We start from the raw sequence: 17,714 nt of genomic DNA, 5'->3' as shown, positions 1-17,714 counted from the left end.
AGTGTTCTTCAAGATCAAAGTCTGGATTTCTATTTATGATCAACCACATTTTTGCCCCAGACTTCAGATGGCATGGCAGGTGGGTCTTGGCAGAAGTATCTCTTATCACCATTTTTTAATTAAAAAAAAAAAATAAAAAAAATCCACTGATAACCTTTGATTTCTTACTCCTAAATACCTCAAACTCCTATCTTCAAAGGGAATTCTTACCAGAAAGTCATCATCAAGAACATAAAACTGCTTCATATAAAGCATTATCAGGACCAAGTTAACTCTGCAAAAGCTATTAAAGATTCCATAAAACAGGAAATCAAGCCCAATCTATATTTACAAAATCTCCTGCTGCCCAATCATGCATATACATATAGTCTCACTGTGGCAAAGCAGGTAAGAAGTCTCACCAATAATTCCTCTAGCCTCAGCAGCATGGATCTCTCCACTTCTTGCTTGCTTTCATCTTTATTGCTGCTGTACATGGAAACTAACCCCTTCATGCAGGCTGACAAGAGACATCTTCTCCAGGAATGCAGCTCCTCCGAGTTTTCCAGCACTCTGGATATGGCATCTGCCAAGGCCCAACTGCAGAGAGATAGTTATTGATTTCTTTATTGCTATTGTCACTTGTTTTTGAATATGTTAAAGATGTCTTGCTGACAAAGTGCAAAGCAACGCATCCTCTCAGGAGAGGGTGCTGTTACTACTCCCATTCCTATCCCACAACTTCCCAGGACAAACTGAGCCCTGAGGGAGGTGCACACACACTGCTCACCTCTCTTCATTCCCTGCTCTCTCCAGAGCAGCAGGAAGCTGGTCCATTAGGTTGTGCAGCCCTTTGCTTTCTGAAGGTGGCAACAACTTGGAAAGAATTTGCAGTTTCACAGCAGCCTCGTGTGACACTCCGGTGTCCTGAATCCCAGTGCAGAGCTCCTTCCACAGGGCTTTCCTCAAGACAGGTGTGACAGCTGATACAACTGTTGGCAGAGCAGAGGGCACAGTTTCCACCACCTGCAGGTGTTAAACAACACCACACTAATCCCAAATCACTTTCTAATCCAGGCCCAAATGACTCTGTTTCTAGGATATGGTGCTACAGCAGCTGCTCATCTGTTACAGAGAAGTGCTACAGAAAGGCTCGCTTCTTTACCCACCCTCTACTTCCCAGGGTGCTGACAAGGTCTTCTCTTACTGCTTGACCTTGTAGGTAGAGCTACAGCCCCAGTCAGCCTGTGTCCTCTGCTATTTACATGTCTGGGCAATAAGAGAAATGAAATTAAAGTGATCCTGTTCTATCCAGTTGAATCCTAACTCATCGTTTTGCTGGTAGAGAATTTAATGCATTTGTCCATACATGTAACGCTGCTGTGGGCTTGGAAAGTTCTGGACTGCCATCTTAGGAGGCATTACTGTGAGCCAGCCCACAGCTGGAGGTTTGTTTTAGAAGAAATTTTTGGACTCTGTGAAAGCGAAAGCTCAGATTCTGCAAAAACCATCTGGCTGTGGCATTGCACACTCCAGACACTTCTACCTATATGTGCCCAAGAAAAAGATTTTACCTCCTGGACTAAACCAAGAGAAGCACAATGACAGATTTTCACATGCACTAAGCATTAAAAAGAGCTTCCAAAGAGAAATCTGGGCAGCAGTAATTGTAAGAGCAGTTCAGTCTAACAGCTGGCTTCAGTCTAACAGCCAAGCCTCAGAACAGCTCTTCACCTTTAGTGCTGCAGAGGTACTTTTAAGACAGTCATTATAAGTCAGACATCTAAGTTTTATCACCCTTATCTATTGTGTGAAGATTCCAAGACCTTAAGGCCAGCAGACCCTGAACAGGGAATTAGGCCTCCTGAATCACAAGCAGGGCTCAACAGTGCCTTTACCTGTGGCAGGTCGGCTGAAACCATACTGGTCTCTGCACTGCAAATACACATTAACGAGTGGAAGAAAGCTCTCCATGTGTTTCCTGAGGTACTTCCCAGTGGCACTGCTCAGACACCAGAGCTCAAACTGCAGCAGGTGAGTCCTGGAGTGCTGGATCAGCATGGCCACAATGGCCAGGGAGGTGTGTGAGCACTGGGCAAGGCAGTGAGCCTGCACCTCGACACCAACTGTGAGAGCAAGGACTGGCTCACTTTGGAGAGCCTGAAGGAAAACTTTCTCCAAATCTTTGCTGGCTGATGCTGACATCAATATCCCCAAAGCTTTCATGTGTTCTCTGGATAGCAGGAGCTCTCCTTGCTGGGGATGCCTTTGATAGCTGTCTGTAAGGAGCTGCACCAAAATTTGTCCATAGAAGCTTAACTGTTTCTCTTTTTTAGGGGAGTTCTCAGTTTTCTGAGCAGTCAAGCTCATCTCAGGAAGTTGCAGCATGGTTAAAGTGATCTCCTTCAGCTGAGCTGAAGTCATGTACATGTGCAGCTCCTCCACAGCCTGCAGCTGGTGAGACTTCCTGGGAAAGACCTGGCTTCTGTCCTTCCCCACAGTCTCCAGTTCTTCCAGGACACTTTTGGTGATAGTTTCAAAATACTTGGACAACACGTGTCTGTGATCCCTTGCGATGCTCTGCAGGATGGGGGCACCTGTTTTCAGCAGCTGGAGCACCCCGGAATTGAGGTGAGCTGACAGAAGCTTCACAGTGACAGGGTTCAAACCAGGCTGAGGAATACAGCGCAGTTCCAAGGCCAGGAACCAGCTCTCCAGTGTAGGATGTCTGAAAATCAAGGTGAATGCATCCTCCAGTGTCTGTAACAAACAGAAGTAACGGTATCACTGAACAGATAATCACAATGCAGGGTCAAAAGTAAACTCATTAATCTGACTATTTTCCACAGCTTGTCAATTACAATTATAGAATATGAAATTGTCTATTAGCTAGCCAGAGGATAAAAAATATTAATGACTTACAAGCACATCAACATCTTTCTCCCAACATTTATCCTGTGGGATTTATGCTGTTATACTGAACATTCTAGACATGTCTCAGCTCATCTCCAGAGGAAAACTGAATGTTCTGGGGTTCATCAACACATTCTAATCTCCACAACGTCACAGAACAGATGAAAGAGGGGGAAAAATTCACTCCTCAACTACTTAATCTTTACAACAAGGCTTTACACAGGGCTGAAGGAATACATTTCTTTCTGCAAAGGTGATCTCTTTCAGACCTCTCATGACTGTGTTCCAGCTCAGGGGGAGAGACTGCAGGTGCTGTAGCTGGGTCGCATCTCCAGACAGTAGTTTTGCAACTGCTGGACCACATGCTCTATGTTCCTAAGCTCTCCTCCAAGACCTTAACAGCACCTCTCTGTTCAGCAAAACTTCTCCCTAGAGAATCAATCAAATTCAATTTTATCAACAGGTGCCTCTGTATCAAGGGATTTGGTACCTTGTCATCTGAAGACGCTTCTTTCATCAGAGACTCCACATCCACAAAGAGATCCGACTCAGCCTGATGATCTTCTCGTTTCTGCTGATGATCCAGCCTTATTTGATTACTCCGGCACAACAAGATGTTCAGCATGTCCACATAGAGGTCAACAAGTTGAGGACCCGAAGTTTTACCAAGCTATGAAAATAAAGACATCTTGGAAGCGAAAGAAAGAGGAGGATGGGAGCAGAAGGGTAATTATCCAACAGGAAGAGGACTTAACTAAGAACTACTTAGATTACAACCTCTTCTAGGGGAAGGAACCGCTTCCCTATGTAGGAACCTGATTTCAAGAGAAGTCACAGGCTGCCAAATAAATATTGATAGATTTTCATTTATACTGGGACATTTGGAGTTACACAGGCCAGTGAATTTCACTCTCTGGAAAGGCTTCTTAGGAAGATCCAGGAGCTAGATTAGAATTTCAAATTTATTTGCACTCACAGCTATCAGTAAGGTAACCCATGCAAAGTAAATCCAAGACTCCTCAATAATCAGAAGAACTGACATTTGTTTACAAATTAGGTGCAGTTTTGTACAGTGCTGTGTAGCCTCAGCCAAATACAGAAAAAAGAGCTGGTACCTAAGTTTGAACAGCCAAGTCATTTGCACCTTCTACATTAAGATAAACAGAATATAACCATAATATTATTACAATATTGCTCTTACACTGCTGAAGTTCTCCACCGTGGATTTCAGGTATAGTAGCACCTGCTTTACTCCCAACACAAGCTGGTCAGGTGGGAGCCGGGAAGCGAAGTCTCTTAATTTTGTCTGAACACCATCTTCCAGTAAGGTACTGCCTCCTCTCTCATAGGCTCTCTTTAGCAAAGTAGCAAATACAGAATCCAGTGTCACCATAGGTTCTTCACTTACCTCCTTGTGGTTTTTAAACTGTTTAAAGCGGAAAAAAAGCAAAACAGAAAACCCATAATGAGTACGAAATAAAAATCTCTTCAGCCACCTTTGTTTTGAGATGAGCTGAGCTGAACTGGGGCCAAAGCTCCAGGAGCACAAGTGTGCAGTCCTGCTAGAACTGAGCTGTCCAGCAGTGTCCCTGGGGCAATCTGTAGAGTTCACTGCTGGCCTTGCAGAAAAAGTCACCAAACCCAGCCCAGGGGGCCTGTGATCCCCAACCCACCTGGGGGAACTCCAGGCACTGTGAACTGAGGCCACAGCATGCACCAGGCTCAGCTGTGCCTGGTGAGAAGTCTGTGTACCCTGAGCCCTGGTATCACCTCCCAAGCACCACAAAGATCTTGTGTCGTCAAAGAAAAGCCCTGGAGCAAATTTGCCTCCCAGTGTGTTCAACAAGAAATATACAATTAGCTCAATAAAAATGCTTTTTCTGATGGAAATGTAACCTCTATAAACTGTGAGGTTTTTATAGGAATACTGGCTCAAGAATTCAGTGACTTCAGGCATTCCATACCACAGCTTCCTGAGATTGCTTGGGTATCCAGAGTTTATAGTATCGGTTAAACCAGTAGAGCTGAGGATACTCAGCAACTTGCAGGGACTTGAGATCCTTATCATAGAGCTGGAACATCAAGCAGAGAGCAAGGGGTTCTCTCTGAGAGTGCAGAAGATCAGTGAAAACAGGAACAAGGTACTCCACGATGTGTGCTCCTAGAAAAGCAAAAATAAATTGAACTGTTGCCATGAGCAGACACTGGGGCAACCCTCCTTAACTTTGGGCCTTGGCAGCAGCCCACAGAGCATCACTCAGAAAAGTACTGAATAAGATCAAAGTGTTTGTAGTGACCTACACAAGTGTTCCTGACCACTGAGGTACATGAAAAATCCTCCACACGCTAGTACTTGCTGAAGTCAATAACCCACCTTCACTGTGCTGCGCTAGACATGCCTGCACTTTAACAGGAGAAGAGCCCTGCCAAGCACCACCTCAGAGAAGAACTGATTTGTACTGGGGGGCACACATCCCGGTTAATGTGTACAAGTTAAATTGAATTTTCTTTTAGAACTGTGACTTTCAGTCCACCCCACGTGCTACTCAATCACCAAATACACACAGAGGACTTAGTGAGGTGCTGTGGGGTTGGAAAATCCTGCTCCAAGCCCACCTGATTCCCCTGCGACTCCAACACTTTCCTCGAGGAGATGGCAGAACTTTCTAATACTTGACATCAGAGCTTCATTCCTGAAGAAGTTTTCTTTGGAAAATGCATCCATTTCCTACTTAACAGTGCAGGTCTCTCTCCCTCATCTTGGGAGAAGCTGCCTACAGCCATGGAAACCACTTCTGATCTCCACACTATGCCCTTAAAACACTGTGTTACTGAAACCAACTACTTCCAGACCAAGATTGTTCATGCAGGGACGGTGTATCTTCTCTTTAGGGTCAGGGAAAAAGGGCAGAAGCACCTACAGAGCTTCAATGCCTCTCTTGAGCGGGAAACACCATGGATCTACACTTCCTTCTGCTTGCAGAGAAGATAATAAAATGTCTCAAGGTAAAAAATTATAAATGGTAAAAAATTATTAAAAATGGGTAAAAATGATGCCACTTTCACTCCACTGGTAGAAACAACACATAAAACCAAAAAAATCTGTACCTGTTCCATTTTCAGACTGAAGCAACAGTATATTCCTGGCTTCTAACGCAGCAGGGACAACAGCACTGAAGGGAAATGTTTGGATGATCATGTCCTCATTTAAAGAGAGCCCAATTTCTTCATCTAAGCCGTTACTACCCTCGATCAGGACATCCACCATATCCAGGACATCTAATAAGTGAAGAAAAAAATCTAAGCAGAGGATCCAGACTAACTGGAAAAACAACAGAGTTAGAATACAACACTCCAGGAATACAAGGCATCTTTTTAATTCCTCAAAAAATAATCACTAAAAGGACGAAAGCCACATTTGTCACACAATACAATGCTAACACAACATCAAAATCACAGCTGAACTTCACTCTGCCTTTAAATGCTGCTGTCCAGCACACGGTGCTCAGAGAAGCTGTGGCTGCCCCTGGATCCCTGCAAGTGTCCAAAGACAGTCTGGACAGGGCTTGGAGCACTCTGGGCTACTGAAAGGTGTCCCTGCTCAGGACAGGGGTGGAACTGGATGAGCTTTAAGGTGCTTTCCCATCCAAACCATTCTGGGATTCCATGGTTCTGTGAACAGCCCCAGGCAGAAAGACTACATTTCCATTTTAGTTTGAAAATGCTGCTGCAAGATCATCAAGACAGATTTCAAATACTGTTAAAGTGGCACAACCACATCAGAAATTACTTCTGGTGATGAAGTGGTAACTGCAATTCTGACTTCTGATACCAAGTACATGTGGAAGGCTAAATCCTGGAGGTTCTTACTTAACAGGATTTCTACAGTTTTCCATCCCCAGTTTGCTCATTAGGGCTAGAATATGTAGCCCCACGTCATGGAATTCTGTTGCTGAGGGGTTACCACATACCATCTATGTGAGAGACAGGGATGCTGATGTTATCAGAGTCCTGTTTAAACATAGCGACCTGGAGCACGCTGGCTTCCTGAAGCAGATCTGCTGCCTTGTCAGTGTAGGGATAGGGGTTTGTCACCAGCTTCAGCAGGATCTGTCAGCAAAGGTGGAGAGAAAGGTAAGTGCACTGGCTGTCAAGGGTAGGGGAACCATATGTTGTTAAGACCATGTGCTAAAAGTGGTTGGAAGTTGGGCAGGTTTTAGGAGGACAACTTCCATATCGCTTCTGCAGGATTCTGTCTATGGTTCCTGCTCTACAGAGGACACTGATGGGGAAAAAAAAAAATGTCCACTGCAATTTGGCATCTAGATTGCTACCATAGACTGAGTCCCTAGGGAGACCACACTGGAAATGAAGCACTGGGCATTCAACATCCTGAAGAGTAAACAGGAAGTGTCAGCTTTCCTTGTTAAAGATCGAAGTTTACTGAGGTCTGATAACTTTGGCACCTAAAGAGGAGATAAAAGCTACCCCCACATACAACATTCTACCCTTATACCAACAATGCTGTAGTAACAACTGATCTTTTTGATGTCCTCCCATTCAAGACAAGAACGATGCCATCTCTGTATAAAGAATCCCAAACAAGGCTTTTCTCAGAATTCATTCACTGGTCCTTGACAGGTTTCTCAACAATAGCAACAAAATCTCTAGTTTCCACTAGCACTATTCTTTACATTGTTTATCCAGCTAATTTGAACACCGTTACCCTTTCCAAAAACCGAATCACTGCTTCCTTTTGGTCTTCTTTTGTATTATCCAAGTGTTCCAGCCAAACTGAAAGTTCCTTCCATGTGTACTCAAACACTCCACTGTCACGTAAAACCTGTCCAGGAAACAAAGGGTAAATAAACCTCAAAACACCTTAGATACAAAATCCCAAGAGATACAGATCTTTTTGTATAGTATCTTCATGATTTCTTCTTCTGGGAAAGAAAAGAAGAGCAGGTAGATGAAGAGAAGTATCTGTCACCCTCCTTACCCCCTCAGTTCAAGAGGCCTTATTCCCACCCACTAGCAGGACTCCAACTGCATAGTGGACAATGAAAATCTTACTTCTATAATTTCTGGAAAGCAAGTTATACTGCTTTCAGAGGGTTGTACATCTTTGTATCATCACAGGCAGAAAAAAACAAAGTGCTTTAAAAATAGCCTGGAGGGGAGTTTTAGAAAACTACTGATCTAACATAAAAGACTTAGCTTGTATTACTAAGTTAAACCTAAATCAGGCTACTTGTAATTAAAACAATTAGGCAGATGGATAAACAGTCACATAAATGAGCAGTGGGTTGTGACCACAGAAAAGTCCAGAGATAAGTGCAAGTTGCTGGGGGCAGTGAGGTAGACCCAGATATACCACGAACAAAGAGACAGGCTTTGACATATCTAGAAATTTCCCCCCACTTTCCTGCTCTCTAAATTCAGGCCCTGACCTCAGGCACCCAAACTAGGAACTTTGTGCTCCAGCTCTAAGCAAGAAAAGAGGAAGGAGAAGAGGAAGGAATTGGAATGACACCATGGGTAAACTCCCTGCCCCTAACTCAACAAGAGAGGAAACCTTGCCCAGCTTCCTGACTGGCACCTACATTAAACGACTGCAATTACACAGGATGATGTGCCTTTGCTCCTCTCTACACATAAAATGAAGCTATCTCAACTCATTTGTTCTGTGTTTACTCTGTGTATAACACCAGCAACTCTAAAAATAACTGCTGCTTACATGAATCTGACAGGGGAATTAATTTAAATAAAAATAAAGAAAAAGGATTTATTTTAATATAACTGACTACTTTTGGCAGAGTCTTGAAGTAGAAATGCAGCTCTCACAAAAAACAGGCAGGAACAGAATGTCAAATCCAAAAACAAGCCTTCAGTTACACGGCACTGTGTAGAAAAAGAAGTCCTTACCATCTATTTTTAGCAGCCTTTTGCTGACATAAGTGCCCTAACTTCCCTGTTCCTGCATTCCCTTCAGAGAAAGTGCAATGGACTGAAGTGCAAAGTGGACACAAGAACAAGTCAGGCAGTCCATGTTCCCACTTGGCAAAAGAAATCCAAAACCAGCAGAAAAACGGCACAATTTGAGCAGCTTTTGGTTGAGACATTCATTACTGGGAGACCAAGTGAACCTGCCTTTAATCCCTTGCAAGGATCAAGGGCAACTAAACCCTAATTCAATCACTGTAATTTTGGTCTGGTGGGCTGAATATTACCATAGCACTCTGTGATTGGACCTAAATGCAAAAATTCAATGCACAAAGCTGGGAACAAACTTGTGTGCCATGAAGACTGCAGGACATGGCATAAGGAGCCCTATCCAGGGCCAGCAGAGCTTCCTGGATTTTCCCTTGGCAGGACAGTTTGGTTGTATTTATCATTAATGTAAATCTCTACCCTACTTAGATAACTAAGAGATGTCTTCTTTTTATAAAATGCTAAAAACAACAGCCTCTGGTGTCTTGTGGACTTGGAGTTGACCAGTTTTTCAGAGAAGTTAAATAACTAATTTAAATGTACAGAAGGGGATTTTAATGAATTTTTTAAGACAAAAAGTACTCCTTGCATCAAAGCTTGCATCAGACAGTAACACAAAGAACCATTCTGCAGGGCCAGAGCAAACCAGCAAAGGCTTACGCAAGGCTGGAGTGCTGAAGTACACATTAAACAATGATAAAAAATAAAAATCAAAAGTAATATCTTCTTGATCAATGTCAAGACCTTTGCAGGCACAAACTACATTGATTTATTACAGTGTCAGAATTAATTCAGCCTTGGGGTGTGTGCAAACATTAAAGACATTTTCCTTACTCTTTCATCAACTGCTGCAGGAAAGTCAGTTCACATCATTTACTGCCATAAAATATTTAGTTAATGGCCAGTTATCTGACAGCAAATTTCAACAGTCACAGGAAACAGGAAAGGAGACTCTGTTGACCACACAACCATGCAGTAAAGGCATCTGGTTTAAGAAAAAATTTTACAATCCTGAAATTTCAGACCAGTGGGATATTGTGAATATCCTGATACTTCAATTCAAATGCTTACCTTGATGATTAATTTTTTGGTGGAAATCTTCAGATGAGAATGGGTACTTGTAACAAACATTTTCATCAGTAAATAGAAGACTGATTTTTCACCACGAATCTTCTCTGTCTCAGAGATGTCCTACAAGAAAAATATATTAAAATTTCTCTGCTACCGCAACACTGTACAGGACTATGTTGCACTGAGACTCATATGTAAGGTAAGTATGCTATTTTATAGACCTGCCCAAAAAGGCCAGAAACGAATGGGATGATTTACACTGCTTTGCATTCAATGAGCCAGGATCATTGTACCCACCTGTAAAATGCTTTCCTGGAAAGTGAGCACTTTTCCTGGAAAACTAGTAAGAGAAACTCCAACTACTACAAGGACCCAAGACAAAGCCACCTCCCTCATCAATCATATTTTATTCCCCAATCATTCCACATCTATCCCTGCTACCACACCCCATGGGCATCTCTGCTTCTCCTCAAAGCCAGGTCCACTCCTTTCTCCTGACATGACAAGTAAACTCTTGACAGTTCTTATTTTACAAGACTGCAGTAAAAAAGAGAGCTGAGGCCCTGATGGTTTCCACTAATTATGGAGAACATTAAAAAATGTTGGAATTTTCCTTGGTAAGGGGTGGGACAGATCCCATCAGTGGCTCATTTCCCTGATTTGCAACTTCAGGCTTTCCAGGCAAGTGGAAAACAGCACATTCTCACTTGTGCTCCTCTCCAGAGACACAAAGAGCTACAGGAACCTTCTATGTTCATCAGGGAGGCAAAAAATGTTGTCCTTGTAAAACACCTTTCAGCTCAAAAAGGATTTTTCACTATTGCTAAGACTGTAATTCCTGTTTGTTTTACAAAAGGGTCACCTCCTAAAATTCTGAAGTAATGTAAAACTAGGCCATGCCAAATGGAAATATTTGAGGACAACAGACCAAGGAAACATAAATTTGCATCAAGCCTCTTACCTGTATTCTGAACCAGGCAAATTTGTTTGCAGGAAGTTCCAAAGCCACTTTCAGGATATGGTGCTGCAGAAGAGGAGGGACCTCCTCCCGCAGGCCCTTTTCAGTGACTATGCCTGAGGTGTGAAAGCAAGAAACCAACTTCAGTTTGGTCCATCTTCCTGAGATCTCAAGACACTCATGTTTTAGGGTTTAAAACAACTGTGAGACAAGCTGGCAATTCACAGATCTTCGTATCATGGCATCCCCAGACACACTGCAACTAAGGTTGGTCTACCCAGAGGGAGATTCCATCACCTGACTCCAGCAGAAACCATTGGTCATGCATGGGAATATAAAATCTCTTTGATCAGTCTTAGCAACCCTGAAAAGCTGTAACCTACAGGCAGTACAAAGGATGGATAACTCAAAAGCAAAATACAGAATTTAAGTCAACAGGAAATCTTAATGCTTACACCACGACAATATTTGCTCCAGACAATGGAACTTCACACTCATGTCTCTCCCTGCATCACTGTTATCACCAGCTCAGACATAAACTCACTTATTCTGTCACAGGCAAGGAACTCTGGCAGCGCGACCAAAACTTGAGCTGCCCACACCTGACCCGCAGGTAAGTTACACGGAGACATCAGCTGCACAAAGCACTGGTGCCCGAGCTTCTCGAAGCCTGTGTAGGATCTTCGTGGTTCACATTAGAGAAAAAACATTACATTTTAAACAGTCAACACCAAGGCAATCCAACAGTTAGACCATACAATAAAACTCCACCACCTATTTAAAGAACATACTGCTACAAGTTAGAAAAACATGGTGCCTCTGGTGTCCAGGTTTCCATCAGGGTGATCAGAAGGAGCAACAGAACTCTCACACTGACACATCTGAGAAAACAAAGTCTTATGATTCTTTTACTCCATCATTATCTCTCTTCAAAATCAATACGCAGATTCATTTCATTACATTTGTTTGAGAATGACACTTTATTTTCCAGCCTGTTTGACTTTATTATTTCATAATGTACCCAACAGACCCACAAAGAGATTTCTGCCTCACAAAAACGTGTCCTGCCTTTTGTCCAGTTTAAAGTAAGCAGGCCAGTGAAAGAAATAAAGGGATAAACAGAGTTTATGTGATCTGGTGAGTCACCAAAAATTGATTAAACGTGCTTAGACAGATGGAGGAAAAACCTCATGCATGAGACAGTTGATTTAGAGAGGGATTTTGTTTAAAGTCCCTTTTTCTCCAACAGGTTAATTAAGGCATTTATGTAAGTCACATCCTTACACATCCCAGGCCCTGCCTAACACACAGATAGCTGCTCAAGCTGGGTGGTCCACAGAGAGCAGTGATGCCAAATCAACCCTTTGCTTTCTCCCTCAGTCTCAGCTGTACATGGCTGTATCAATTGTACAAGCACTACTGAAGGACCTTCCCAAATTTGTCAGGCATGATTTGCCCTTAGTGAAGTCATGTTGGTTGTCACCAACCACCTCTGTATTTTCCACATTCCTTAGCAGTTTCTAGGAGAATCTACTCCGTGATCTTGCCCAGCACAGAAGTGAGACTGACTCGTCTGTAGCTCCTTGGATCTTCCATTTTCTCCTTTCTAAAAATGAGGGCTGTGTATCCAGTGGGAACTTAACCAGACTGCCACAAATTCCCAAGTACGATGGGTAGTGGATTAACCGCTTCCTCTGTCAGTTCCCTCAGGGCCTGTGGACGTATCTAATCAGATCCCATGGACCTGAACACATTCAGGTTCCTAAGCTTGGATTGAAGCTGATCCTCTCTGACAGTGGGCTCAGGATCTTCAGTCTCCCCGTCCTGGCATTTGCCTTTCTCAACATGGGAAGCTTGGCTAGAGAACTTGCCATTGAAGGCTGAGACACAGAAATCATTGTGAACCTCAGCCTTCCTCATGTCCAGGGTAGTCAGATTACCTGTTTCCTTCCAGAGAGGGCCCACATCATCCCTGGGCTTTCATTTGTTGGCAATATACCTATGGAAGCCCTTCCCATTGTCTCTGACATCCCTGGCCAGACTCAGCTCTAACTGAGCCTTAGCATACCAAACCCTATCCCTAGCTTCCCATACAACTCCCTTACATTCCCCCCTCCCAGGCCATCCCAGGCCACCTGTCCTCACTTCTACCTCCTCAAAGCATTTTTTTTTTTTCCCTGTGATTTTGCTCATCAGCTCCTTATCCATCCATGGAAACCTCCTGGCATTTTTTCTCCAATTTCTTCCTCTTCAGAACTTGCAGCTTGGAGGCAGTGGTCCTTGGATATCAGCCAGCATTCTAAGGCCTCTCTGCCCTCCAGGGCTCTGTCCTATTGGACTCTACCAAGGCCAAATCTCTATTACAAGATCCTTCAGAGGACACTGGCAGACTGGAAGGTGCTGCTCCTCACCCCCACCCCAAACTTGCTGTGAGCTATCCTGTTCAAAAAACTCTTTATTGTTGCAGCTAGTAAGAGTTTGGAAATAACTTACTGACAGTGGACTGTTGGTAGAGGGCTAGAAGAAACCTCATTAAGAGTTGGAGATAAGCCTTCCTCAGAAAAATTAGAGCTCAAAGCCCATGAAGGCCAAACACTTCCAAGAATATGACACACAGAGAGGAAGACTGGAGTACAGGTGAGTGTGGCAAAGCAGCTATGGAATTTAACAGTGCCAGAGCACTGCAGAAACAGCAACAATAAACACCAATACAATGGAGAAACTAAAATGGGCTACTTTTAGAAAACAGCTCTTTATCTCCACAGAAAAGCAAACATTCTTGTTTTCTGTGGACTTGGCAGACAGAGAAAACAGAGGAGGCAATACAAATACCCATCACATACCTTTCAGCAGCTTGCTGAAATCGAAGTTGCTCTGTGCTACCAAGTGGGGCACAACCTTCTGATAAAGACATATGACCTGAAGCAGTGCAGCTTTCAGAAGCAGTGTCTCAGCATCATCTGAACCAAAACAAATTGTTTCCATAATTAGTTTCTTCTTCCTTCATAGTAAGAGTGCAGTGTCACACCCTCCACTACCCAGCATGAGAATTAATAACTGTATTTCCAGCAGACTTACTTAGAAAATGACCTGCTATCTTCCCAACAAGATCACCCATAGAATTTCCAATTTCCTTCCCCAGCATTCCTATATACTTTAAAACTAAATCCACTTATTCAGTGCTTAGATTGATAGCTGCTGTTTCTAATTCAACTCAGAAGTGCTCACACGTATAAAACACAATCTGCACATCTGAATACTCATTGTAAGATTCCCACCAGTCCCGCTGATGCTTAATTTAAGGCTGAACAACAAGAAAAAGTGAAGGAAATTATATGCTGCTCATTTCTGGGGACACTACTTTTAGCTAATATCAGGTAGGCTTGGCTGGGGAAGTGCAGGAGACAGTACACTACAGTTTGTTTCAAATTTATTATTTCAGTTAAAAACTTCTTCCTTTCCCTCTCCCTTTTCAAAATCATACTTTCTCAGTGTAAGCTCTTGACAAAAGGCAGACAACAAATACATGTATGAAAGAAACACCAACAGCACTTAAGACAACTGTTTACTTCCTAGGAAAAGCCATCTCAAATTACAGTTATAACATGAGGAGGCATAAAGGCTACTACTTGTTATCCAGTCATTAATGAAAGGAAGCAAAATACACGGGCCAAAACATTTAACACCGGATTTTTTTCCTGTTAACTTGGTCTCCCTCAGGGAGTTAGGAAGAACTGGATGAATGCCATGGATGAATTTTGTTTGCCTGAGTCTCAGCTCCCATTAGAAAAGAATTCTCACGTGGCCACAATGCAAATAAAGCTGTAAAAGGTGAACTGGGAGTAAGTGACACAGCATTACCACCTCAGAATGATGAGGAACTACAGCTACAGTCCTACAGAAATTAGCTGCTCCACTGGCTTCCAAGCCTTGGACTGTCAGTGCCTACAACATTTTGCTGCCCAAAGGGAGGCACAGAAGGACGTCCACTGAAAAGCCTTTTGCTCTAGCAAGTCTCTCTGGTGAATATGCCCTGTGGAATGCTCTGTGGAATATGTTGCAGATTCAGCTCTAGCCTACAAGGAAAAATTCACAGGCCATTGGCCAAGATGCAGACAATTCTGAAACTTCCTGTTTTCAGAAATTTCAATTCTAAAACATGAAACATTCCTGCAATGGGACTGAGGAAGCAAGCCCTTCAGGAGGGACACTGGGTTTGAGAGAGGAAAACTGAAGGCTTCACTCCATTCCTCTCCCCCTCCTCCAATACTCATAACCCCACTCCTGTGTTACATCAATACAAGCATTTGTGTAGCCACAGTAACTAACTGCTAAAAAAAAAAATGACCTCTTGCTAAAAGAACTTGAACAAAAATCTCTCCAAACATTATTTTTCAGGTGTATCAGTGTACCTGTCAGTTTTATTTTGTGACTGCGAAACAACTGCTAGCATGGAAATGTCAAGGGCAGGAAGGCTTAGTTCAATAAGAGGAACAGCAGTGCCCTGTGCCTGAGAAGGAGCAGCCCCATTTACCACTACATCCTGGGGGCCACCCAAGCAGAGAACAGGTTGCCAGGGAAGGATCCAAAGGCCTCAGTGCCCTGGTCCCTGGAAGCTCCTCCTTCCCCTCATCTCAGAACTGGGGAGGCTGAACGAGGAGTGTTGTGCTCAGGCCTGGACTCCCCACAACACAGACACACTGGAGAGAGTCCAGCAAAGGCTCACAAAAAGAGTGAAGGGACTAGAACATCTCTCCTGTGAGAAGTGGTTGGGAGAGCTGGGACTTCTCAGACTGAAGAGAAGGCTTAGGGACATCTCAGCAATGCGTACGAACACCTGAAGTGGGAGGGCAAAGAGGATGGGGCCAGGCTCATCCCAGAAGCACTCCTGTGCCAGAAGGTGAAACACAGGAACACTCTGAGCCTCAGGAAACACTTTTAGACTATGAGGGTGATCAAGCACTCGCACAGGTTGCACAGAGAGATCCTTGGAAATGTTCAAAAGATGTGTGAACATGGACCTGGGTTACCAGCTTTAGACAGAGGTATCAGGCAAAATGACTTACAGAGACCACTTCCAACCTCACTCATTCTGTGATCCTGGGACAGCAAAGTCAGACTGCTTAACCTTCTAGTAGCAGTGGCAGCCTATATGTTAAACTGTGTTCTCAGGCAATTCTAACAGCCTGAAGAACTGAACAAAGCAAAGGTGAGTAGTAAATAAACAAGTGAGATCTGGATTCTGCTGAAATTAAGGGTGGGATGAGGGTTTCACAACACCCATTCCCAAAGAGACAAGAAGCTTTAACTTCACCTGCTTTACCTACCATGCTGCTCAGCAACTTTTGTCTTGGTCACTGACTTCACAGTGGAGACATCACCTTCCTTCTTCTCTGCTGGGCCGTCGTTGTGCTCTCTCTCTTGCTTCAGAAGGGACTGCCAGACAGCCACTATATTATTCATGTCTGGTAAAACCTAAAAGCAAAAAGGGTAAATTGTAACAGCTCTCCTTTTTAAGACAAAGCTCCTGTGAGAAATACATTCCCAAACACCAAACAGGGAGATTTGATGCTTTTCACAAAGGTTGGAATTGATCTTGTGTGCGATCAAGCACCGTACTTCCACTTCTGCAGAATGTAAGTACTGGAAAGAACATTTTATTGAAAAGATTTCCTGTGAAAAATTTGTTTGGTTCCTCTTCCTTATGGTATATTTTTAACTCAAGTGCTCTCCTGTCTAGTAACTGCTGAGTAACCTCTGCTGGCTACATTGACTTGAACCAGGAAGAGAACTTGCTTCCTGCTCTTGGAAGCCATTTGCAGCACACAGCCATTAGTGTTACAAATCTGTCTCACCACAGAATTTTATTTGCATTCCCACCGAACACAAATGGTTCCTACCTCACCATTTAATCCTCCCCCAGGATACCATCTCCTGGCTCCTGGGCTGCAATCACTTGAGGAGAAAGTACAGAGGAGAGGAGTTGTCTGCTGCCTGCAAAATGCCTCCTGTCAGCCCCCAATAGTTTCTTTCTACCTTGCTGACAGCTTCTCTGTAGAGCTGCACAAACTCCTGCATTGCTGGCAGCGTGTAGATTTGTGACCTTTGCCAGGTTTCCTCAGACAAACAGTGCTCAATGTTCCTCAGGGCTCTTCTCAGCACCATGGATACCAGTGACAGGATGCTGTGCTTCATGACTGTGCTGGGCAGCTAAAAGAAGAAGGTGAATTAATGACATTTCACCGATTCCTGTTATTCTTTGCACAGAATCTGTACTCCGAATCTGTGTTAAAATTTGTCAGTGAATTAATTCCTTTCTAGATCTTGGCTAGCAGTAAAGAATCCTTAGGTTTTCAGATTCCCAGCCTAAACCATTAGCGGACAGTAGCAGAACTGGTGCTTGTGAAGGCACCTGCAATCAATATTAGTGGTTTTAATTCATTTTCCAGTGCCTCCCCAAGCCAGAATGATGCTGGGGCAGACAATACAAAACACAAGTAATTAACCAACTTAAGGAATTTCTTGAATGATCACACACTAAAATCAAACAGTACTAACTGTGACAGAAAAGTCACTGAAATTCTGAAGTAATACTAATGCCATGAAATAATAATAATGCTCTTACCTTTAATCCTTGGCTGAACATCATTTTATTGCACACTGCAGGAACTGTTGTTACCATCACCATAGAAAGCAATCTGGGAAGAGGAATAAATTCTGAAGTCTTAAAAGAATTGGAGATTTCTGGTTGAGCCTCATAGATCTGAAAGAAAAATTTAAGTCCCATTGATACATTCCCAGA

The 17,714-nt window shown here is 43.3% G+C and overlaps 1 protein-coding gene across 6 annotated transcripts in view; it reads right to left on the bottom strand.

The window, feature by feature from the left end:
• Positions 1–17,714, bottom strand: part of URB1 (URB1 ribosome biogenesis factor) — a 40,917-nt gene that overhangs the window by 13,553 nt on the left and 9,650 nt on the right. For 3 of the 6 annotated variants that reach the window (XM_086883730.1, XM_086883728.1, XM_086883731.1), the window contains 15 exons: positions 17,538–17,675; positions 16,949–17,122; positions 16,240–16,387; positions 13,756–13,872; positions 10,916–11,028; positions 9,955–10,074; positions 7,619–7,735; positions 6,864–7,002; positions 6,001–6,171; positions 4,857–5,053; positions 4,094–4,318; positions 3,383–3,562; positions 1,878–2,739; positions 770–971; positions 402–579 (listed from right to left, as the gene is read on the bottom strand). In XM_086883730.1, coding sequence (XP_086739856.1) covers positions 402–579; positions 770–971; positions 1,878–2,739; positions 3,383–3,562; positions 4,094–4,318; positions 4,857–5,053; positions 6,001–6,171; positions 6,864–7,002; positions 7,619–7,735; positions 9,955–10,074; positions 10,916–11,028; positions 13,756–13,872; positions 16,240–16,387; positions 16,949–17,122; positions 17,538–17,675 — 3,081 coding nt within the window. The remainder of the gene's footprint in view (positions 1–401; positions 580–769; positions 972–1,877; positions 2,740–3,382; positions 3,563–4,093; positions 4,319–4,856; positions 5,054–6,000; positions 6,172–6,863; positions 7,003–7,618; positions 7,736–9,954; positions 10,075–10,915; positions 11,029–13,755; positions 13,873–16,239; positions 16,388–16,948; positions 17,123–17,537; positions 17,676–17,714) is intronic. The other 3 variants (XM_086883729.1, XM_086883732.1, XM_086883733.1) reach the window with 2 other exon arrangements.

This window comes from Cyanistes caeruleus, chromosome 3 (assembly GCF_971803275.1).
Source record: "Cyanistes caeruleus chromosome 3, bCyaCae1.hap1.1, whole genome shotgun sequence".
In the NCBI taxonomy this organism is placed as follows: domain Eukaryota; kingdom Metazoa; phylum Chordata; class Aves; order Passeriformes; family Paridae; genus Cyanistes; species Cyanistes caeruleus.
Note: the sequence above shows the minus strand (reverse complement) of the source record. Positions and strands in the feature narration are given on the sequence as shown.